Raw genomic sequence first — 25,751 nt, 5'->3', positions numbered from 1 at the left:
AAAAATAGATTTCAATGGGGAGATTCTTAGTCTTGAAGTAGATTTTTTTTTTTTTTTTGATATCTTTGCATGTAGAGAGAGCTGCATTTGTGATGGACACTGCCATTATTTGCCTTTTGGTAGTTACATAGATAAGCTGTTCCCAACCATTTTGGATTAGGCGCTTCTGTGTCACCTTTCATCTAATGCTTTGTGCCTAGTTATATTTAACTTGACAGGCCATGAGGGACCCTGCAGGGCTGTGCTTATAATGCCAGCATGTTTTCATGAGTAGGGTAAGGTAACAGCTAATACTTTTGGCCTTGAGATCAATTAATTGGAAACCATCCTTTGGTCTTACAATTAATATGTAGTAATAATCCATCCCCCACATCTACCTGCCAGTGAACTACTATTCTTGCACCACATGCATATGGTTGCTATTAAACATTATTTGCCAAGTGGAAGATTTTAAAATTGTGCTTTGGAGAAAGTTTAGCACTATAATTATTAACATAAATCTGTGTTATGTATGTCATTAATTTATGTGAACAGATAGTAATCACTTATCTCCTTTTTATATTCCTATTAAAGGAGTTTGATTATGTTTTCTCAATCGATGTCAACGAAGGTGGACCATCATATAAACTGCCATATAACATCACTGACGATCCCTGGTTAACTGCATACAACTTCTTGCAGAAGAATGATTTGAATCCTATGTTTTTGGATCAGGTGGCTAAATTTATTATTGATAACACAAAAGGTCAAATGTTGGGACTTGGGAATCCCAGTTTTTCAGATCCGTTTACAGGTAAGTTAGGGTTTGTATTAAGTCTTATATACTTCCACCAATGTTGATTATTTTTTTTTCTTTATTTGTTGTGTTTAAACACCTATTATGATTAGCTGTTTAAATAAAAACCAAGATTTACAGCAGGTTTTTGCCGCAGATACATATTTTTGAGACTCAAATTATATAGTAATTTTGTATTTATGGAAACAGTTGTAAATCGTTCTCTTTCAAAAATACAGCCACACTGTAAACTAAATAAAATTAAACTGAAACTAATTCAGTCATTTGAAATGAAAAGAAACCTGTAAGTTCCTTCATGTTATTGCTTCTTTTTAAAATATATATTTTGGTGAAATTTAGTAAATAGAAATTCTGTTTTCACATGAGGCGAAACTAGTTAGTTATGCATCAAATCTAGAACTGAACTATGGGTAGTTTTAGTTTACATGTTATTTGTATTCCACATGTTCATTTTTTTTTTTTTTTTTTTTTTGCGGTACGCGGGCCTCCAGCTGTTGTGGCCTCTCCCGTTGCGGAGCACAGGCTCCGGACGCGCAGGCTCAGCGGCCATGGCTCACGGGCCCAGCCGCTCCGCGGCATGTGGGATCCTCCCGGACTGGGGCACGAACCCGCGTCCCCTGCATCGGCAGGCGGACTCTCAACCACTGCGCCACCAGGGAAGCCCTCCTCATGTTCATTTTAAGTCAGTTGTTTATAACATAGTATACAGCGTCTAAAATGTTATTAATGGGATTAGGTTCTCATGCCAGTAGTATTATAATCCCAGTAGTATTAGTCTGAGTCTGGGATCCTTGGAAATGGAGTTTAATTCTAGAAGTATTAGCCTGAGCTCTGGGCCCTGGGAACTGAGGCCATGATATGGGATAGATATAGAGCTGGCCCTATATCTATCTTTTCTTAGATATAAGGCTAGTTCTAAATAAAAATTTGAAATTGACACTTTATTGTTAATGGGTTCCTATTATTTCTGACTCTATCTTTCATGTGCTAGTGCTCTTCCTCGTATTGCAAGGATCCCATATCCTCTTCTTGTCTCAGGTCTTTTTTTTCTTCTTCCCTCACAGATGCTTCATGCTCCTAAATTATCTCCTCTCCTTCTAGTTCAAAATTCCATTGTTTGTTCACATAATAAAGTTAATCTCACCTGCATGTTGACTTAAACAGATTATCAGACTGATTCACTATGAACTATAAATGATAGGACCCTCCCAGCAGATGCACTTGACAGAACAAGAAAAAAAAAAATGTTTATTACCTGTATATTTCTGTTGGTTGGAATATCAGTCTACAGTACAAAAGAGTACTGTATTTCATAAGCTATCTTGTGGGATGGAGGACCGAAAAGCAGCTGGCTCTGTCTGGAAATCTAACAACAATTTGGCTTTTTTGCTCCTCTGAAACTCTGTCAGCATCCTTAGATATATCTTTTTGTAGACACCTCTGATTATTTCCTTAGAGATACTAACAAAACGTACTCACACACACCACACATTTGTAATTGTATAAATGGGAAGCCTGTTTCCTTTGAACCACTCATCCCCTTTGTGATTTTCTCCAGTAGGTTGTAAGCTTCAGTGGATACAAGCAATCTTGTTCCCTGCTAGATCTCAGCACTGAATGCACTGTTTGACACATGAATTAATGAACCCAGGGGTTCTCTAAAAGATTCACAGTTGGTGCCTGTGGTTTGATAGCAACAACAGCAGCAGGAATTCTAGTGAATTCGTATAGGAACAGGAACTGATTGTATGTGTATATTATTTAGGTCAGAGACCAACTGCAATTTATCTTTTTGTATTTGAATTCCTAGTTATTTTAATATTTAAGTGCAGAAGCTAAGATATAATAAAGGATTAAAGTTAACAAAAGCAAAACTTGGAGAATCACTGAAATTTTAGTTTCTTACTAACCTTTCCAACTATAAGACTTCTGACTGTAACTCCTCTTATTCTGTCATGGGACAGCCTTGCTCTTTTATTTCTCCCCAAATTTAGAGTCTTCTGATGTAAGCAATGTGCCATTTATGAAATGCAGGATTCTGGCGTACTTGAGACTTTTCTTTGTTTGCATGCACAGGTGGTGGTCGGTATGTTCCAGGCTCTTCATCAGGATCTTCTAACACACTGCCTGCAGCAGATCCTTTTACAGGTGGGAAGCAGTTTTGATCAATATGTCTTTCTTCACTAAATGTATAACATTTTGTATTATACAGCTTTACATTTTGAAGATATTATCCAGTAACTGATAATTCCCTTATTATCTGTGTTTCCAATTTTGATGGATCTCCTTTTCTTTAACTTCTAATTTTTTCTTTTTCCTCGAGTACTTTTATAGCTTTCCTCATGACTTTTAATAACATATTATTAAAATTCATCATTTTCTCCAGTGGTCCTTCCTGGAAGGAGAGCAGAGTCATTAAGATCATAGATTTTAGAGTCAGACAGACCTTGGTTCAAAATCTGGCTCTACCACTTACTTGCTATGAGAAGTTGGCAAGTTACTTAACCTGTCTGAGCCTATTTTTTTTATCTGTGAAATTAGATAATAGGGGAATCCACCAACCAAGACACAGCATGAGTGCTATCACTGGCGAGATGCTACTGATCACGAGCAGAGAAGGAGCCATGTGAGTCCCTGAGATTGGATGGAGCAGTGCAGTCAAGAAGTTTGCCCAGGCATAATTTGCCTTTAGCATGGAAGGAGACAGTCCACCCAGCTACCCAGGATTAGTCTTCCTAATCTAAGTTATTAATGGCCTTCATGAAGCCCTGGAGGTGTTGGTGTCTCTTCAAAGTGACTTTATTTACCAAAGGTATGCATGCCTCAGCATCAACACTACTGGAAAAAAATTGGACTTTAATACAACTGAAGAAATCTCTGTTTTCAGAATAGCATTTGATGTATTTTATGATGCTGTTGTTGGATCTTCAGCCAGAGTTCCTGGACAATATACCAAATTTGGGAAGAAATTCGTAGTATTTATGGTATCTATTGGCCTTGCAGACTTAGTACTGTGAGCTCTAAAAGTGACCGTATAGTCCTTTCTAAACCATAGATGGGACCAACACACAACCTTGGGTCAGTATCATGAAGTTGTGAACTGCTCTCAGTGAGCTTCCCTTCTCCTAAGAATGCATTGGTGGCCCAGATGCAAATAAATAGCTGTACCCTGTGCAGTGTACCAGTGTACTACAGAAACCAACTATCAAGCTAAATGTTGTGATAGCATGATGGCTATTAAGGAAGTCTTTGGTGACCCTGAAAAGGCAGTAAAGATCTGAAGAGTAGATAAGATGATAACTTTCTCTATCAGCATATTCAGGCACAGTGATGCTCTGAAACTTAGAACAACAGAGTTCCTGAATCTCATTAGCAGCTTTTTTTTGGAACAGAAAGAATATACCAAGCTTCAAACAGTACCAACAAAATCAAGAGAACAACTGGGGCCATCGTAACTGGAGCATGTCTCACTGTTGCACAGTGTCAGTAACTCAGAAGATGCACTGATTATGGAGATATGCAAGATAGCATACTAAAAGTCCAAGAGAATTATGGAATTAATAGGTTAACTGAACCACACTGTTACAAAAGATAGGTAAAAACGTTTGCCGTATTGAGATATTATAAAAATTAAGTGGTATAGTACATATAAAGTGTTTAGCAAAATGCCTGGAATATATTTAAGCCCTCAATATATGTTAGCTATTACTATTGTTGATGTTGTTCCTCCAGTTTTACCAACAGCACTGGGGCCAAAACATTACCCATCTTGCTTCTCACTTAAGGTCAATCTTAATTCTTTTTTCTTTTCCTCATTTATATGATTCTCAAACATTTAATGTCAGTTAGAATCACATGGGATGCTTGTTTAAGTTAGTTATTGCAAGGTCCCACCCAGAGTTTCTGATACACTAGATTAGTGAGGAGGTTAAAAATACTCAGAGTCGGATCCCTTCCCCAGGAATTCTGATTATATGGTCTTGGGTGTGGTTTGCTGTTTAGGTAGTTTTAAAAGCTCCCTATTGGTTTCTAAAGTGAAGCTAATTTGGAGAACTACTAGGCTATTATTATGGGCAGGCCCTGGGAGTCTGCATATTGAACCAGTGACTCTCATTCAGGTGGTCAGAGAACCACATTTGGAACAGTGTAGGACTACTTTCTGCCTCATAATAATGCCTTGGGCAAATTATTCAGCCTTCCTCTTCTGAAATATTATATAATAATGATCTCTAATTAATATTTAAATGATTCATGCATATAAGATGCTTAGCATGCTAGCCAGCATATGGTAAAAACTCAGCAAATCCACTTATTCTGTGTTCTTCATTATTTTAATGAATCCTGTTCACATCTGCAGTTTTGTTTTTTAGTTTTGTTTGCTTTTTCTGTATCTGTTGCACTGGTTATACCAACTCCTGAATATTAAGCTTAGAGGGGCTAGAACAATAGCTCATCTTTCTTCTTCCCACAAAGGCTGATCCAGGACTCCGAACATCTCCAAATCCTGCTGATTCTCTCTCTGCACTTGTTTTTCCTGTTTCTTTCTTTCTTTCCATTTTCAATAAAGCAGCTACAAGTATTCTCAAATCTGAGACTGGGCTATTATCATAGCATCCCTAACTCTTACCTAGTTTCTTTTCTATTTGTCTTATGTGCCAACTAATCCCGTCTCTATTTCAATAAAATAGTGTTCACATTTCATTATGGAAACTTCTGACTTTCTTTCTCTCCAATCTATTAATGCTTTTATAATTCATTAAACTTCTATAATTATAGTATATAAGGCATGTAATATTTATTTTATAACTTGAGAATTACTTTTCCGGCTAATTTTATTGAGATCTAACTGCATGCCAGATACTGTTCTAAGCATTTTGCTGTATTAAATTTACAGCTGTTTTATTAAGATGTCATTCTGAAGTGTGACTAATAATGAAAATAAGTCATTCTGTGTAAAGAAGGAGCAGTTTGAACTTTATCATTTGCTGTTACCTATGCTTACTAGGAGTATTATTGCATTTTAGGTGGTGGTCGGTATGTACCCGGGTCTGCAAGTATGGGAGCTACTATAGCTGGAGTTGATCCATTTACAGGTACACATTTTTCATTTCCTCTTTTTTTTATGTAATGAAAGGTTAAGGAAATTGGCATCTTCTTCTTGCTGGAAAACTTTTTATACAGTAAATCAAGACCAAACTTTTGACCCGGCTTTTAGAATGTTCTCAGAATTGTGTCATTACTGCACATTAGAATCATCTGGGGAGCTTAGAAAAACTACTTCAACCTCATCCCCAGCGATGCTCACTTGATCTAATGTTGCTCTGGGTTGGGATCTTAGCAAGAGTAGTTTTATAATTTTCTCATGTGCATCCAGGATTGAAAACTGCTGTTCTACTGTGTTAAGGCTGGTTTCCTCACTATCCTTACAAAATCTGAGTTATTCCCATCTCTTCCACTTCATTCTTACATACTTAATGTGTTTAGAATATTATTTACACATTGAGAGGACTCAGGAAAGAATTTGCTTTTACGATTTAGGCCTGGAATATTTGGCTTTCCCCTGAGCAACTAACTTTTTTTATTCTTAGTATCCAGCCTAAACCCTGACACATCTTACTTGTTTAGCATTGTTGAATATATGCAGGCATACTTTTTTACTCTGTATAGGCTGCCATAAAACGCAGAACCGAACTTGTGGTTCACCTCTTGTAAGCTTGACAGATCTCTTGGCATATATATTTCCCTATTATTTTATACAAGAGAATATGTGTGACATATATGTTATTGAGCATAATAAAATATTCATAAACCCAGCACTCTACTTGAGAACTAAGTTGGTATGTGATTTTTTAAGCTATTTTTTCATTGTGAAAGTAACATTGGTTGGCAGTATTGAAGTTTAATGTAAGTAATTAAGATTAAGGACTCTGGAGTGAGAATGCTTAGACTCAAATCTCAGTTCCACTACTTTTTATGTGTTTTACCTTGAGCAAGTCATTCTGTTTCTGTGCCTCTCTTTTTCTCATTTGTAAAGTTATATCTACTTCCTAGAAATAAGAGTTTAAAATTACGAAATATATGTAAATCATTTTATATGGAATAAATTCTTAGTAATGTTATACCTGTTGTATTACAAAAGAGTCTTAAAGTTAACAGTGCTTCCTCTCATTTTTAAGAAATTAAAGTTTTTAACAGTTTGGTGTATGTAATGGACCTTTGTATACCTTATCTAAGCCACTGTCATCTCTCACCTAGACCAATGAAATAATGGCCTCCAAATTGGTCTCTCAGTTGTCCTCTGTTTATGCCCCTCCCTTGATTAAAACCCTGTAATAGCTTCCCATTGACTATTTTCTCTTGCCTTGTATCACATTCCTCTCTGCCTTTTTTCTTCCATACTGGCCTGCATCAGTGTCTTGAGCATGGCATGCAGTTTTCTACCTCAGGAGTTTGGTACTGCTGTTCTCTTTGGGAATACTTGTGCCCTCTACTTTGCTATTTTGACCAGTAATTATTGTTTGGCTTTTTCCCTCCTTTTTCTTTTTTATTTAATTTTGCAGTATAGTATTTATTAAATGAATTCAGTGAAACTTCCTGGATATGCACATATACCTCTTGCTAGATCCTCTAGTCTATCATAAGCTCTCAATGCATCCTATACTTTTCCTTCAGAGAACTTTTCATTGTATTTAATTGTTTGGATGATAATTTGATTTGCAGTCTCCTTACCACAACTAGACTCTAACAACCAGGAGTACAGGCAGTGTCTTTGATCATGTCAATAAATATTTTATGCTTTGTAAGCAATTAGAATTAATTTTGTGCACTTACCTCATTCTTCATTTATCTACCTTCCCCCTTTCTATTCCTAATATACTCAGAAGATTAAAATGTTTTATTCATATTTTTGCAAAATACCTTCATTTTACGTCAGAACAAAAATGTTGTATAAATTAAGATTTGAAATGAAAGACATAAATGAGATTTAAATTATGCTTTAGTTGAAGTAGCTTATACACTGAGTATTGTTGAATTTTCATCTTGTGGCAGTTTTTTGTTCATCATCAGATACTGAGTTAGTGTTACTATAATGGGGACTTAAGAAGTAAATACATATGCCCTTCAGGAGCTTACAACTTGGGAGGGATTTATAAAAATGATGTAGAAAATGATTGGAGAAAATGACAATGCCTACTACATGATTTGGAATGAGAAAAGAGAGATTAGTATGCCTGGAGAAGAAGGAAATGGAAAGTTTCATAATTGTTTTGTGTTCTTTGATCTTTTAAAAACTTTCAATTTAGATTGAATCTTAAAAATATGAGAGAAGTAGAAAATATGAAATGGAAAGGCTTTGTTTTACAATGAAGCTCCCATTCCAAAAACTAAAATTTATTATATTAACAAATATATACAGTATATAAAATCTTACGGATTTATTTTCTTTTTTTCTGAAGTTGGTTGTTATTTTATTGCATGCACTGAATAGTTATGTATCTCAGTAATTTTGAAAACAAAAATCAGTTAGAAAAATCTTGCTCTTGACCACTCTGAACGATTTTCACTTTCTTCTATTCTGTAAATAGGGAACAGTGCCTACCAATCAGCTGCATCTAAGACAGTGAATATTTATTTTCCTAAAAAAGAGGCTGTCACTTTTGATCAAGCAAACCCTACACAAATATTAGGTAAGTGTATTTTAATTAAATAGTTTTCTCACATATCCACAGACTCCTTGAGTTACTCTCAAGGCTGTTTCTGTCCTAAGCATGTGCTGGGAACCAGGTGCTTACATGATAGAGACTTGTATTTTGGTATTACACAACTGAGTCAACTAAAAATACACGATCTGATAATGGACATTAATACTTTATAAGAAACCTTACACAAATATAAGTAAATGCTTTTTGATGACTTTAATGAGAAAAAAAATTAAAGGGGAAAAATATCAGTCACATTCCCTAAGCTCTTAACTGATTTCAGAAAAAAAATAATGAAAACGAATGAGTAAAGCATTTAAAAAACAAAGATCTTGTCTGTAAAAATGAAACTGCTCAGTTGGCTTTCATTGCTTTTTCTGTTAATGTTTTCCTCAAAACAAAATGACTAGGTTTTGTTTTTTGTTTGTTTATTTTTGACTGAGAGTATTACTAGCTCTGTTTTCCTCAAAGATTATGGTGGGAGTCTATTGAGATAAGATAACATACATACCTGAATATATGACAGGGGTGTTATTGTTTTGGGGAGGTTTGTTTTGTTTCTCATCATCCTTCATACTGTCTTTATAAAAATCATTCATAGGTCTTTTCTTAATTGCTTTATTTTTGAACAATAAAGAAGTGTATACACACTTTTAGACAACTTGACATTTTTAAACTCTTGTACAAATATAAAAGATCTCTTTTTGTATTCCCTTAATAAACTGTTTTAATATTCTGTTAGTGTTAAGCAATTTTTAATGCCAAAGAATAATGAAATAGATCCAAGTTTCCAGTTATGATAGATAAAAATTTGTAAATTTGGACATTGTATCTTCTTAAACCTTTTGTGATGGAAATTTGGCCTTTTTTATTCTTTGAGATGAAAATTTTTGAGGAAATAGTGTTAGATGACTCAAAGTAACATTAATGATGACAAAGATGCTGATATTGAAGATGCATGTGAAGAGTTTGAAAGAAATAGTTTCATGAAATGTCAATATTATGGGAAGCAAATTAAATGTTTTTTTTTTAAATATGATGTCAAATGTACAGATGAAACTAAGTCAATAAATTAAATATAAATACACATTTAGCTTTTTGACTATTTCATTGGTAGTCATAGAAGTTGCCATAAGTTGGCTAAAAGATGTTATAAATTTTCTCTCTGAGAAAGTAGGGGATTGACTTATATATGACATAATATTACTTTGAAAAGCATTCAAAATGATAACAAATATGGTATACTTAAAAACTTATTCAAAGCAAAAAGCTTTAGAAGATCTTAGAAGACAACAGGTAAAATAAAAATCATAACAGTAATCTTTCTTTTTCTATACTATACTCAGCTTAAAATTACTCCCAGGCCTTATTCTTGTTTTATGGTCTTTGATAATTGCTGTGAAAAGTCTTACCTCCCCATGGTGTGTGGTAGAGTACTTTTATTGAAAATGTTGGCATTTATGTGATATATCTGCCTACTTACAGTTAGAGAAAATTGAAGGTTTGGATTTGGGTTCTAGGTAAACTGAAGGAACTTAATGGAACTGCATCGGAAGAGAAGAAGTTAACTGAGGATGACTTGGTACTTCTTGAAAAGATACTGTCTCTAATATGTAATAATTCTTCAGAAAAACCCACAGCCCAACAACTTCAGATTTTATGGAAAGCTGTTAACTGGCCTGAAGGTACAGAAACACTCTTTAAAATGTAACTAGAAAGCAGAAATTATATCTTTTAATTTCATACTACTGGTGTTTCTGGATTAAATAAAAGTTGACATGTTAGTTGAAATTCGCATTGGGAAAAACTTCACAAAAAGGATTCACTATACCACTGTAACTCATAGTCTTGCTTTGGTCACATACCTTAAGAGAATCTGAAGGTCATGTAATGATCCCATACATGGACCATTTTGTATACTCTTTCAGAGCATTTGTGGGTTCCCTGCAAGCCATCCACGAAACTCTATCTGACCTGTTAAACATAGGCTACAAACATTTGCTATAAGTATGTTTTCTTTTATTTAGTTAATTAACTCTTTTTTATTCTAAAAGTGTCCTCTTCCCCGTTATTTTTTCATGTAATTGATTTATTGGAGAAAAAAATCATTTTTCCTGCAAAATGTCCTATATTTTGAATTTGGCTGATCACTTAATGTGTTCCTCTATCTGTGTTTTTCTTGCTAGACATAATTAGATTCTGGTTCAGTAGTTTTTTCAGGTGAATATCCTTTATAAATAATGTTGCATACTACCTTTATATCACAGGGCCCATAATTTCTGCTTTCCTCACTTTTAATGACGTTAAGATTGTTTAGCGCATTCATTTACATGGTGTCTACCCAGTCCCTTAAATATAAATCCTTCTACCAATGTGTATAATAAGCATCCTATTGGCATTTGTGAACTGGAATTCTCCTATAAAGAACTTTCCCTCAATTCTTTGGTCTTGTTTTAGAATTTTTTAAAAGCAAGGTCCCAATCCTATTCTTTGCACAAAGGTTTATTGAATACTCACTGTATGTCAAGCTATTTTAATAACCCAGGAGAGTTACCATATTTTTAAAGTAATGTGATCTTGTAGCAATAAATACAGTTTCTATAAATATGAAAAATCAGTTAACACATGTTTCAGAAGTATACACATTTTGTAAAGCAGGCGTATGATTTTTAATGTTTAAAATTTTTTTTAACATTAATGAATTTTTCTTTTCAATAGATATTGTCTTTCCTGCACTTGACATTCTTCGGTTATCAATTAAACATCCCAGTGTGAATGAGAACTTCTGCAATGAAAAAGAAGGAGCTTGGTTCAGCAGCCATCTCATCAGTCTTCTGAACCCTAAAGGAAAGCCAGCAAACCAGCTGCTTGCTCTCAGGACTTTTTGCAATTGTTTTGTTGGCCAGGCAGGACAAAAGCTCATGATGTCCCAGAGAGAATCACTACTGTCCCATGCAATAGAACTGAAATCAGGGAGCAATAAGAACATTCACATTGCTCTGGCTACATTAACCCTGAACTATTCTGTTTGTTTTCATAAAGACCATAACATTGAAGGGAAAGCTCAGTGCTTGTCAGTAATTAGCACAGTCTTGGAAGTTGTACAAGACCTGGAAGCCACTTTTAGACTTCTTGTGGCTCTTGGGACACTTATCAGTGATGATTCAAACGCTGTACAATTAGCCAAATCTTTAGGCGTTGATTCTCAAATAAAAAAGTATGCCTCGGTATCAGAACCAGCTAAAGTAAGTGAATGCTGTAGACTTATCCTGAATTTACTGTAACAGTGGGCTTGGGGACTGAGATTTTAAATTGATAAGTTTTTTTTTTTTCCTCACATTTCACATGTCTGATTACAGATGATGAAAAGAATGCTGTGGATTAAGTAAAATTTCAGATCTTGTAAAGTGGGGGCGGGGGAGGGGAAACAAAGGAGAAATAAAATTTTTGCACTGGTGAACTGTGAAATTTTCCTGGGTAATGGGGATAGGTTTTTTAATAGTTCAGATATAAATTAAGAATGAGCTATGACCAACAGCAACACAACTACAGTGGTGTAGTTCCCTTACCTTAGCCAACTAGGAGAAGACAAGGGCTTTTATTTATGTAATCTGCTTTACTACTTATATACCCCAGACTGTTACTTGTTGGTGGTTGTCTTTTATTTAATTTCTGCTCTACTCATTTTCATTGCTGGATTCTTTCAACAGCACTGATTGATTTCAAGGTTTTGTTTTAGGACAACTACTTTAGAATTTTTAAAATTAAGTTTGTTATAAATTATTCCATATATTGAAAAGATATAAAATAATTTCTTCATTTAAGTCCTCTGTAAATAGAAAGTTTGTTTGATGGCTTATTTTCAGTTGAAGTAAAAGCAAATTACTAAGCTGTGTTATGTGTATCAGTTCAGACAGATGAAGCCCCAAATTGACTACAGGCTTATGATCCAGTTTCTTTTCCCCTTCACTATTTGAGGTAACTTCATTATTCATTCCAATTTCGATATCTGATTGTCTATTTTTGGTCATTTCCATTATATCAAAGGGAATTTGGAATGTGTTGAATATTATCAGGCAATTGAGCGAGCAAGAATACATCAAACTGTTATTTGCAAGTCCAGAGACTGTCATGGGAAATTAGTATTTTTGAGCCTCTAACATGGTCCCGGTATAGTGCTAAACACTTGGATATTTAATTCCCAAATCCTGTTAAATGTAGAGTGATGTTATCTCTATTTTCAGAAGTAAAGATAGTGGGATGAATCATGATGGAAAAAAGGAAAAGTACAAACCATGCCATACTTCCTAGAGAGGGAGGGGTCACAAATTTGTCTATGAACATCCTAGCAACTAACACCAAGAAGGAACCAACCCATTAATTATATAATTTGTTGTGTCTAAGAGAACCTTAATTTCTTAAGAGAAGTGTAACTATTCTTAATCTGAAATAGTGAGCATCATTCCCAACATTTATGATATTTAGAACCATGAATTTCCTGGCTTAATGCCAAATTGCAGTCTAAGAAGAACAGTTCCTCCCCAATAAGAGAGGAATGGTTTGATTGTCTAGATTAGTCCAAGGAAAAACTTTTGGAATATCAAAAGAGAATGGGTAAAATGTAAATTGAGGGGATATGTATTTTGCTAAGTATTAAATTGCAATTTTCTGGTGTGTACCCAGACGTTAAATATTGTTTGCTGGTTCCATTAGTTACCTGTGCTTTGCTTTTTGTTGAATTGGGATTTAGGGGGTTAAGTCAAAGTTAAATGACTGCATTAAGAGTGTAACTGGGTCAGCCTGGTTCAGTGCTTACAATACAGTGCTTTCTTTTTAACATGTCATGTTTAGCATGCAATTGTAAGTGCAATTTATTTGCAATATTTTGAAATACTAGGTACCTTTGAATAATGGTAGGATGTAAAGTCTTCGTTAAGAATAGGAGTTTACTCTTCAGAATGTAAGGGGTGGCAAATGGTAAACACTGTTTGCTTCCCATTAGTGTGCAAGTGTTTTTATAACCACTTTTATTATACTGTTATGTTTATTGAAGAAAAATTACAAAATACAGTTTAGCAAAAAGGAAAAAAAATCCCACTTGAAAGATAAGTGATAAGTGGTGATCTAATTGTTTTAAAGATTTTTTTAAGTTACTTAAAGTTACTTAAGTTACTTTTTTCCATTCCCTTATTATTTTTTTCTGAATAGAAAAATGCACATTCATTGAATAAAACACACACACATTAAATAAAAATTGCCTATAATTCCACTACCCAGAGAGAATCATTCTTGACATATTGTGCCATATCAATTGGTATGTAAACATGTTTTATTTTTAAAAAAAGGATTGTATGATACACATTGTTCAATAACCTGATTTTTAAACTTGACATATAGTACACATATTTCCACCTTAATAAATATGTTATATCGATGTGCCCATTTCCTATTATCTGACATTGTTTCCTGTTTCAGCTATCAAGCAATGCTATGGCAAATCTCACAAGTTTCTTACTAATTCCTTCGGATACATTTTATACTTGGAATTGGTGGGTCAAGTTAATGCACATTTTTAAACTTTGATAAATGTTGCCAAATCACCTCCAGTGGTAAAAGTCTTGGAGTTAATGTCCTTCATATTGCATTAGAAACAGTTGCCTGCAAAAGAGCTAAGTTATCATTGTCTCTAATTCATTAACTATTGTAGTCCCCCTCTGGCATTACATTTTTAAAAATGAGCATTTTAGGGAATTCCCTGGCTGTCCAGTGGTTAGGATTCCACGCTTCCACTGCAGGGGGGCAGGGTTCGATCCCTGGTTAGAGAACTAAGATCCCCCATGCCACACGGTGTGGCCAGTAAATAAATAAATAAATAAAATGAGCATGTTATGATTATTTTTCATGACTAGCTGAATTTATAACTAAATAACAATGTGACAAATTTTTTTTATCTACCTCATAATCTTCTTAAAATAATGGAAGAAGCATAGCTAAAAACCTTCACAAAGATAATTCTGGGGATAAGACTGGGTTATGGCTTCCTTAGCAGTTATCACTGTATATTATGGTTATTTTGTGAAAAAATAATAAAATGTATAGAGGATCATTAGTGATGTATCATCCTTCCTAGAGGTCTTGAGATATAAATTACCCACCTGAGAATAGGGAATGTTATTCAATCATTAGAAAAAATAATTTATAATTACTCTAAATTCTAGTGCATTCTTCTGTAGAAAATTATACACAGTATCTCAGTCTGTTTCGGCTGCTACAACAAAAATACCATAGATTTGGTGGCTTAAACAACAAACATTTACTTCTCACAGTTCCAGAGACTGGAACGTCCAAGATAAAGGTGCTGGCATATTTGGTGTTTGGTAAGGGCCCACTTTCTGGCCCTTAGATGCTGTCTTCCTGTGTCCTTGCATGGCAGAAGGGAGGGGGGAGCTCTCTGGGGACCCCTCAATCCTGAGGGCTCCACTCTCATGATCTAATCACCTCCCAAAGGCTCCACCTCCAAATACCATTACGTAGGAGATTAGGTTTCAACATATTTTGAGGAGGCACATTCAGTCTGTAGCACAGTGTAGTTGTCATTATAAATACAATTTTGAAGGCTCATTTAACATTTTTCCATGTGTTTCCTTTCAATTTTTTAATGAAAATGTTCATACATACAATGAACACCCATGGACTTGCCAACTGGGTTCTGCAGTTGTTAACATTTTGCCATATTTGCTTTATTATTAATACTTCCATTTGAAATTATTTTAAAATAAGTTACAAATAACACACTTATCAACTAAATAATTCATTATGCATCTTTTAAGAAAAAACATTTTAAAGAATATTCTTATTAATAACCACATACTAAAAGAATTAGTAATTTCATAACATCTAATATCCAGTGTATATTCAAATTTCCTCATTGTCCTAAGAATGTTTTTTATAACTTTTGTTCTAAAGGCTCTAATCTAAAAAATCAAGGTTTATGTATTGAATTTAGTTATTTGGTTATATGGCTGTTTGGTCTCTTAATCTACAACAGTTCCTCCATCTCTTTTTTTTTTATCATTGACTTTGAAGTGTGTTGGCCAATCCAGAGTGTTAACTACTCCCGTTTTGTATTTGTAACAAACATTCTTATAACCCTACTGTATTATCTACTGTTGCTTAATAAATTACCTCAATACTTAGTGACTTAAAATAACACACATTTATTATCTCAAATTTTCTGTGAGTGAGGAATCCTGCCACAACTTAGCTGCTTCCTCTGCTTCTTTGTTTCACATGAGGCTGCAATCAAGGTGCCCACCAAGGCTGGGGTCTCATCTGAAGGCTGGACTGGGGAAGGATGCATTTTTTTTAAGCTCACTTATGTAGTTAGTGTTCAGTTCTTTTTGATTGCTGAGTTAAGGACCTCAGTTCCTAGCTGGCTGTTGGCCAAGGCTGCCATCAGTTTTGCCTGGTGGGCCTCCCTGACATGGCCAGTTGCTTCATCAAAGCCAGGAAGAGACAGTCTGCTAGCAGGACCAACAAGAATCTTTATAATTTAATCACAAACATGACATCCCATCAACATCAAGATACTCTATTGCTTGGAAGTAAATTACTCAAAGTGGATTACACAAGGTTATGAATACCAGGGAGAGGGATCTTTGGTGGCCCTCTTAGAATTTGCCTGCCACACCTATTTCCTATAAACAGAAAGCTAAATCCAAAGGCTTGGTTAGATTGAAATTAGACTATTGTGGCCAGAATATTCACAGGTGATTAGTACTTGTTTTTTGTTTGATTTTTTTTTTTTTACTTGATTGCATCATATCTGAGCTTCCTTAGTGATGTTTTCCTTCCCTTAACTAAAGGAGGTTAGGAGAATAAAAATGGTATAATTGGCATTCTAGTTACCATCTCAACAAAGATGGGGGAACATTTTTTTGAAGTTTTCTTGTTCTTAAATATTTTTCCACCTGTCTGCTTCCTAAAGTGGTTATCAGGTTTTATTTGTTTAATATTTGAAATTAGGATGCTTGTTTTCCAGGGATACTAAGAAAGGCAGGATCTTGACTTTGAGGGCAAAAGTAAACCACTCGTGCCTGTCATGGAGGAAAACAGCCTTCAGAATAAGGTGGGTAATGGAAGTTTTAGAGGAGAAAGTTGACCAACATACTTCTGTAAAGTAGGTAAGCTGATATTGATGCTAGGCCTAAGATGAATTCCTGGGACTTAAAACTTGACCCTGGGTTTCCTGGACACTTTATAATAAATCACAAAAGTATAATGTCCAAGTGGCAATGATATTTTCATTAGATATGATGTGATAGAGATAACATCACTCTACATTTAAGGCATATGATATAGCAATGTTTACTCAATGGTTTGCAACTGTATTTAAAACCAACCAGTTGAGCAGCATTGCAAAGAACAGATGAATTTAAGTAAACTAAATAGCATGCATTAAGCAAGTACATTATGCTATTTCCTATGTTTACCATTATTTCCATGGGGCAAGTACTGCTAGTAATCTTACAGGTGAAGAAACTGAAAGAGGTCAAGTAAATTTTTTTGACAAGTCAGTAGTAACAAAACAAAATTATATTTAAAAAATGATGTTGGCAAAACTGGACATCCATATGGAGAAAAATCTCGATTTGTAGTAGCCACTTCACTTTATCATAATAGCAACTATGATGGTTGGTAGTGGCATGTAAGGTTGATACATAGAGCAGAAAAAAGTGGCCTGAAACAAGTCCTCAAACCACATTTCTTTCATTCTTGTGTCCTCAAAGGAACTAATAAATTCAAGAAATGTTTGCTTACGTCTACATCATTTAAAATTTCAGTAGTAAGAGCAACCAGAGATGCAGTGTAATATAGCAAAAGAGTACTGGCTTTGGAGTTAAAAAGCCATATAGTTCAGTGATATTTCCACCACTTACTAATGAGTTAAGGCAAGTTGCTTAACCTCAGTCCCAGTTTACATATCTCTACATTGAGATTTCATAAAATAGAAGAATAAGATATTTGTGTAAAAGCCTAGCAAAATATGGGCTTCCCTGGTGGTGCAGTGGTTAAGAATCCACCTGCCAATGCAGGGGACACAGGTTCGAGCCCTGGTCCGGGAAGATCCCACATGCCGCGGAGCAACTAAGCCCGTGCGTCACAACTACTGAGCCTGCGCTCTAGAGCCCTTGAGCCCAACTACTGAAGCCTGTGCACCTAGAGCCGGTGCTCTGCAACAAGAGAAGCCACAACAATGAGAAGCCCGCGCACCGCAAGGAAGAGCAGCCCCCGCTCGCCGCATCTAGAGAAAGCCCGCGCATAGCAATGAAGACCCAACGCAGCCAAAAAAAAAAAAAAAAAAGGCTAGCAAAATACCTGCCACATATGTGTTTACCAAGCATTACTTTCAAAGATAACAAAGTCTAACATCTTCTTTAACAATGAAAGTGACTGCTGTGTACAAAGAATATTTAAAAGGAAAAGAAAAATACTAGATTTTATTGCTACCGGGGGAAAAAGTGCCCATGTAGGTGGTAGGGGGTGGTGGTGTCCTGATGATTTTTTAATAAAAGCAGTTGGTTGGAACTCTAAACACAAATATCCTTACACTTCTTTATAATGCCACAGAACCTCACCATGAAATATAAAGGCATTTCTGTTAGAATATAAGAATCACATCTACCCATCGTACAGCTGTAGCATTGAACAGTGACTCATTTGATATCAAACAGCGTTGAAGGTCCTTCTCATAACTAGCAGAGAAATACAAGGAAAGAGGGGGCAGGGGGAGTCTAGAAAGTATGCATATAAGTTAACTATAGCCACAGTAATACTGCACAGAAAACAATAACAAAAACGATAGCATTTATTTAGCTCAGGAGTTAACTCGTTTGGGGTTTGGCTGATCCTGGCTAGGCTCATTTGTGACTCTGCTCTACTCTGGACTTGACTGGATAGCTTACCTGGGGCAGCTGAGCCCTATCTGTCTCCTCTTTCTCCTGGGACCAATGGGCTAGCCTGAGTATATAATTTTTATGGTGATGGTGGAAGCACAAGAGTGGACCATCTTAACTGCACAAGCTTTTATTGAGACTGCTTGCTGCACATCTGCTAATATCCCCTTGGCTTCATTAAGTCATATGGTTGACTCCACTTTGCAGGAATTATGTCTCTAGTCAGTGGAAGAAGGACATTATCAAATTACATGGCAAAGGGCACGAATACAGAGAGGTGAAGACCTGGAGCCATTAATGCCATTTACCACAGTGACGACATAGAAAGAAGCTCTGTGTGGATCTGCAACTTCTCAGTACAGAGTTTAACAAGCATTGAGTTTCTAGCATGTGCCAGATACTGTATTATATGTTGAGACTACAAAGCTATGTAATACACAGGCTCTGTTCATGAGAACTAACAGTATTTTGAAGAAGATATTAGCAAGTGCCTGCAGTAGAGAGTTTTGGTTGCTCTGTAGGGAGAACAGTAGGTTACAAAGGAAAAAGCGGCTAATCTTAGCAGGGTTCAGAACGCCAGTGATTTGGAAGGGTTTTCAATAAGAAGTGATACTTGAAGTGAAATCTTAGATGTAGTTAAGGTGAGTGGAGGTGGGGTTTTTGAATAGTCTCGGAGGGTATATTTCTAGGAAAGCTATGGGGCAGCAGAAAAAAATGCTGTTCCTGGAACATCTTACATGTCGTAAGTTGTATTAATTGGGACTCTAGGCTGCAAGTGACAGAAAGTAACAAATCAGCTTAAAAAAAAAAAGAATTATTGGCTCACTGATGAAAAATGACACCATTAGGACTTTCTGTATCTTGTTTCAGCAAGTGTCTCTTGTTGGTCTCATTCTCTTAGCATCCTTCCCAGGACAGGGAACACGACAACTAGCAGCTATGAGGTAACTTCCTTATAGTTCATAATTTAAGATGAAAGAGCAAAATTCTCATCTAATGTCTCTTTATAAAATTCCAGAGAAGTACTGATTGGCCCCAGCATTAATGCATCCTGTCCCTAGCCAATCACTGTGATTAATGCTCACTGGGTTAACTCACTGAAGAGTAGTTATGAAAATGGCATATAAATCCCAATCTCTGTCCACCCTCCCATATATCTGTTCCAGGGCAGAAAAGCAGTCCTGCATCTGCTTGCAGAGCTTTTAAGTTCATAACAATATTTAGTGCTGGGCCTCTTAAGCTCTATAATATTGGGTTGAACCATATGAAACTGTCACCATTCAACCAGTTTTGACTTAGAAAAAAGGCAATTTCATATGGTTCAACCTAAATAGACAATGGCATCTCACTGACTCTATGACAACCTGGATGTCATATTCACACCATGAGTCAAAGCCCTTTCCCTGTCCTCATGAACTCATTTAAGCTTAATTACCTCCTTAAACTCCCTACCCCAAATATAGTTATATTGGGTTAGTTAGGGTTTCTACATATAAATTTTGGAGGAACATAATTCAGTTCATAACAAGGTCACAACAATTACATGTTATTGATTTTATGTATTTATTCTGTCTGTGAATATACTGTAATATTCCCATTCCTTTCAGGCATGAGACTTAATGAGGCCAATATGGAACTCCTGAGGGCACAGTGGGCTTGGCCTCAGCACTGACTTTAGAAGGCAAATATAAGGGTGGAATGGGGAGTGGAGACAGCTATTTTCCCAGACCTGGGATTGCCCCTGCAACCTGGTTTGTTTTAGGCACTTACTAAATTGTTGCTGAGTGACTGAGACAGGTAGGAAATGTGGTCAAATGTGCTTTCTGTCACCTCAATGAAAGTTAGAAAATTACTACCACCCAACTAGTGTTGCCCTATCCTTACCTTTTTCCTTCTGTGGCTAAAGGCCTCAGCTGAGACCACCGAAGCCAAAAGGTGACACATTTTTTTATGTGTTCTTGATCTCTGATTTTAAAACCTGGTTTGTGTTTAGATCCAAAAATCCCACACAGCAGCCCACAAAAGCTAACATTCATAAAACTATGACCCATAATCTATTTTCAAAAACTCACTCGTCTTTTTCTTGTCCCTCATGCACTCTATGCAGGAAATACATAATCTCCGGAAGTACTCCCTAAATTCTCTTCTATTCTTTTCCATTGCTGCCTTCACACACTGCTCCTTTTCTTTTGCATTTCTTGCCTCAAATCCCTTTAAAAAATGGTCTGGGATCTCCTTATTGGTCACCTCCACTCCTAAACTCTTCTTGTTTTCCTCTCCTTCAAAACACCATGAACTAGTGTGAAACGGCAGTTTATGAGGAAAGAATGAAGAGAGAAAAGGTAGCAACACTAATATGCCAAGAGTATTTTATTCCTGCTCCCCTTTCCCCAACATAAAGAATTAATTTACATTTAGCAGTTCGCTATACTTATTCTGGTAGATAAAAGGTTAAACAATACCGGACTACTTGATGATGAGGAAACAGTGTTTCAATCAGTGGAAAAGTATTCAACACTGTAAGTCAAGAATCCAAGTTAAAACTACTATTATCATGTGTTAGAACAAATTCTTACAAAGATTTCAGTGTATGCATGACATTCTAAGTTGGTTCAACCCTTCTTTTTCAAAAGAACTCGATTAAATAGAAGAAAAATAAGATGCTTATATCCTTTGGTCAATTTCTTTTTTTTTGAGTACAAAATAATGTAAATTTTTTCTTAAGTTATATATAGCGGCATTTTTCTGACAATGTGCCAAGCTGTCAACAACCTAAGCGCCAGTATTTGAATATTAAATAAATTGAGGAAGAATAAATACAAGCGTCAAGGGCCTTTAGAGTGAAAAGGCATCATGCCCAGTGAGTAGTGTTAATGGGGAAAAACAAAGAAGCAGAAGAACCTACTCTTGTACAACTCCCTATAATACATTAAAAAAAAAAATCTATACACGTGATGATGATAATGAGATTTCCCTTAAATTTTCTTTATTGTTGTCATTGTCAACCAAAAACTGAAAGACAAATGACACTGGAGAATCAAACAATATACCTTTACCTTACTGTGTACTGTATATAGACAAAGATTGAAAAACAATATCAATAAGGCAAAGAGTTGTTGTAATGCTCCGCCTTCGGCCCTTTGTAGGGGTATGAAAACAAACAACAAAAAACCACCCGCGCTGCTCACCTGCCGCAAACTCAAGCCTACCTCCTCGTCTGGCGGAGGCAGCGCTATTGGCCCCGGCCCCGCCTCCAGAAACGCCTCCTGACGTCAGCGATGCGGCCGGAAGTGACGTCAAAGCTGCGACGCCCCGTGCCCGCTGCTAGCTGCTGCGGCAGGGTTTCGGTCGATCCACAAGCGGCGGGCTTTCCCCGGATGGTTGCAGCAGAGGGATCATGACGGGGAAGAAGTCTTCCCGGGAGAAGCGGCGCAAACGAAGCGGTCAGGAGGCGGCGGCGGCGGCGGCGCTCGCGGCGCCGGACCCGGTTCCCGCCGTCGCCAGCGGCGGCAGTGGAAGCACCAGCGGTTGCGGGAGCGCCAGCGGCTGCGGGAGCGTCACCTGCTGCGGGAACACCAGCTTGAGTGGAAGTGTCACTGGCGGTGGGAGCTGCGGCAGCTGCTGGGGTGGGGGCAGCGTGGAGCGCAATGAGCGCCGTAAGCGGAGGAGCACTGACTCATCTGCCAGCGTCTCTGGCTCCTTGCAGCAGGTGCGTGCGTGCTCTTCTCGCCTCTTCTCGAAGCGGCTGCGTTTCCGGAAGAAGGTGGGCTAGGAGCGGAATGTGGCAGCGGGATGCGGAGCCGGAGGTATCTTACGTTAGCGCTGCGATCCTAAGGGGTCCCGTGTTTGAAGTTCACGTTCCTAAGATCCCTTGAACCCCACACTCGCACGTCTTGAACTTAAAGTTTCCGATTTACCGATCGTCTGACTCATACTGCTTTTGGCTTCTTCCACTCCTGTGGTCTCCTCAGTCTCCTTGAAAAGTATGGGTCAGAAACTACCCTTCAGTGCCCTTGCGAGCTGCGCTTTATTTCTCTCTTCCTCCACGTTACAAGATGAGAAAATTGAGGCTCAAAGAGTTTAAGGAAGTCTACCCACAGTCACAGTTTGTTAATAACGCCTGCATTCGAATGCAATATCTGATTATAAAAGCCATGTTCTTTATGCTCCATTGACCTAGCAAGATATTAACGTTTTTTAAAAAAAGTTTGCTTCCATTATAAAACAAATGCATGAATACATACTTTAAATGTATACAACACAGAAATGAAGGGAAAATCATGGAAGTCTCTGTGCTTCCCCATTAATAGTTTGATATGCAGCCTCTTTATTAACTCTTGTCAGCCCTGATAATTCTTTTTTTATATAATATTTTTAATTTTTATTTTTTATTGGAGTATAGTTGATTTACAGTGTTGTGTTAGTTTCAGGTGTACAGCAAAGTGCTTCAGTTATACATGTACATATATCTATTCTTTTTCAGCCCTGATATTTCTTATTTTTTGTTCTTTTCAAAATTTTATTTACTTATTTTTCACTGCGTTGGGTCTTTGTTGCTGCGCACAGGCTTTCTCTAGTTGCAGTGAGTGGGGGCTGCTCTTCATTGCGGTGCGCGGACCTCTCATTGCAGTGGCTTCTCTTGTGGAGCACGGGCTCTAGGCGCACGGGCTTCAGTAGTTGTGGCACGCGGGCTCAATAATTGTGGCTCACGGGCTCTAGAGCGCAGCCTCAGTAGTTGTGGCGCACGGGCTAAGTTGCTCTGCGGCGTGTGGGATGTGGGATGTGGGATCTTCCCGGACCAGGGCTTGAACTCATGTCCCCTGCATTGGCAGGCAGATTCTTAACCACTGCGCCACCAGGGAAGTCCTTTTCTTTGTTTTTAATCTAAGGCTTTTAGTATAGTGTTGAACACAAGCGTTCATAGTAGGCATTCTTTTTCCATTTTTTTTGTAGTGGAAACATTTCTAATTTTACACCAGTAAGTGTATTTGCCATAGGTTCTGAAAGATACCTTTGATCAAGTTAAGGACATTTTCTTTAATTCGTGGTTTTCTGAGGGTTGTAGAGTTCTATCAGATGTCTTTAGGGCATTCTGTTGAGGTGATCAGTAGTTTTCATTCTTAATCTGATTATGTAATTTTATTGATAAGTTAACTTATATTGAATTGTCCTCAGCATTCTTGGGATAAATACTGTTTGATTTGTTGATTTGGTTGTTGTACTCGGCTGAAATTCAGTATTTTTACTTTTGTACCTATGTTCTTAAGTTAAATCAGCTTATTGTTTTTATTTTTGTAGTTAACCTGTCTTGTTTTGGTATCAGGGTTATGGTAGCCTTACGGATTGAATTGGGAAAGCTTTGCATTTTTTTTGGTGTGTTCCAGAGTAGTTTATATCTTTTTCTCAAAGATATGTCGGAACTTGACTGTTGGACCATACAGCTGTCGGGGTCTGGTGGATTTTTCTAGGGGTGTTTTTTTTTCTCTTAACTGCCATCTATTTTTCCCCAAATTCTTCAATAGTTATAGATCTATGCATTTTTCCACCCCTTTTAGATTCAGTTTTGGATATCACCATTCTTATCTTAAATAGTTTCCATGTCTTTAGTACTCTTTATTATTATGGGGAGACCAATAATAAGGATTCTATAAGCATTTGCATACAGAACTAAACTGTACTTCTCATGAGAAGTAACTGTAGTTGTAAAAAAAAAAAAAGAAGTCATTATATATTAGGCATGTAGAGAACATCGCAAAATTCCAATAGTGCCATAATATTTGTTGTGTATTGCATTCCCTATTGTTGTTAACAGCTTTATAGAGATATAATTCACATACTGTACAATTCACTAATTTCAAGTATACAGTTCACTGGTTTTTGAGTATATTCACAGAGTGGTGCAACCATCACTGTAGTCAATTTTAAAATATTTTCATCATCCCCAGAAGAAACCCTATATGCAATTTTTAGCTGTCATCCCTACTAGCCCTACACCCATACTCCCATTCTATGCCTAGGCAATCACTAATCTACTTTCTATCTCTATAGATTTTTTTCTTTTGGCTGCATTGGGTCTTCGTTGCTGTGTGCGGGCTTTCTCTAGTTGTGGCGAGCGGGGCTATTCTTTGTTGCGATGTGTGGGCATCTCATTGTGGTGGCTTCTTGTTGCGGAGCACGGGCTCTTTGGCGTGCCGGCTTCAGTAGTTGTGGCGCGCGGTTCTAGAGCGCAGGATCAGTAGTTGTGGCACACGGGCTTAGTTGCTCTGCGGCATGCGGGATCTTCCCAGACCAGGGCTCGAACCTGTGTCCCCTGCATTGGCAGGCGGATTCTTAACCACTGAGCCACCAGGGAAGTCCCCTCTATAGACTTATAAATTTCCCTGTTCTGGGCATTTTATATGAATAGAATCATGTGTGATCTTTTGTGTCTGGCTTCTCTCACCTAGCATATTTGTTTTTCAGAGTCTGCCCATGTTTTAACACATATCAGTACTTCATTTCTTTTTGTAGCTGAATAATATTTCATTGTGTGGCTAATACCACATTTAAGTTTTTAATTTGTCAATTGATATAGACATTTGGATTGTTTCCAACTTTTGGCTATTATGCATAATGCTGCTATGAGCATTTGTGTACAAGTTTCTGTGCGGACATTATGGTTACATTTCTTTTGGATATATATCCAGGAATGAAATTTCTGCATCATATGGCAACTTTATAAGGAACTACAAACCATTTTCCAAACCAGCTGCACTATTTTATATTCCTACTAGCACTGTATGGGAGTTCAGTTCCTTTACATCCTTGCTAACACCTGAATTGCTTTGTGAGCCATTAGAACAAGAGCTAACCTTTGCTTTTTCAGTGTAATTATCATAGTGTTCTTTAATATTAGCCTGTTTTTAAACTGCATTTTAAACAATTGTGTTAGAAAGTATAAAAAGGAAACCTACTTGAATAATACAGTTAGGGATTTTCCTGAGGAAATGACTTTTAAATTGATACCTGAGTTTGTTGATCTTGGGAGTATAGAGTGATGGGGAAGTGGGGAAGAAAGACTCTCCTAGACAGAAGAACAGTGTGTACAAAAGCCCTGCCTGTATGAAATGAAGGGAGAACACCTTATGTTTGAGTAGTTCAGACAAGGTCGTTGTGTTTGGAACACAATGAGCATGAAGGACCTAATAGGCTATATTACCCTAAGAACAGTGGGAAGTCATTGACAGCTTATATCAGTAAATAGGGAGGATGAGTATATGTGCATTTTATAAAATCCATTTTGGTGTCAGTATACAAAAC

At 36.8% G+C, this 25,751-nt stretch overlaps 2 protein-coding genes across 3 annotated transcripts in view; both read left to right on the top strand.

Annotated features, from left to right (window-relative positions):
* Nucleotides 1–14,511, top strand: part of PLAA (phospholipase A2 activating protein) — a 37,815-nt gene extending 23,304 nt beyond the window's left edge. The window contains exons 9-14 of the mRNA XM_082655778.1: nt 574–793; nt 2,873–2,944; nt 5,821–5,889; nt 8,383–8,484; nt 10,017–10,181; nt 11,215–14,511. Coding sequence (XP_082511904.1) covers nt 574–793; nt 2,873–2,944; nt 5,821–5,889; nt 8,383–8,484; nt 10,017–10,181; nt 11,215–11,780 — 1,194 coding nt within the window. The 3' untranslated portion in view covers nt 11,781–14,511. The remainder of the gene's footprint in view (nt 1–573; nt 794–2,872; nt 2,945–5,820; nt 5,890–8,382; nt 8,485–10,016; nt 10,182–11,214) is intronic.
* Nucleotides 14,512–21,768: 7,257 nt separating this feature from the next.
* CAAP1 (caspase activity and apoptosis inhibitor 1) overlaps nt 21,769–25,751 on the top strand; it is a 52,649-nt gene continuing 48,666 nt past the window's right edge. The window contains exon 1 of one of the 2 annotated variants that reach the window (XM_082656590.1): nt 21,769–22,161. In XM_082656590.1, the coding sequence (XP_082512716.1) occupies nt 21,850–22,161 (312 nt within the window). In that variant the 5' untranslated portion in view covers nt 21,769–21,849. Of the gene's footprint in view, nt 22,216–25,751 lie in introns of both variants that reach the window. The other variant, XM_082656589.1, reaches the window with a different exon arrangement.

The sequence above is a fragment of the Grampus griseus genome (assembly GCF_964374135.1).
Source record: "Grampus griseus genome assembly, chromosome: 6".
In the NCBI taxonomy this organism is placed as follows: Eukaryota; Metazoa; Chordata; class Mammalia; order Artiodactyla; family Delphinidae; genus Grampus; species Grampus griseus.
This window is presented reverse-complemented; position numbering and strand designations above follow the sequence as displayed.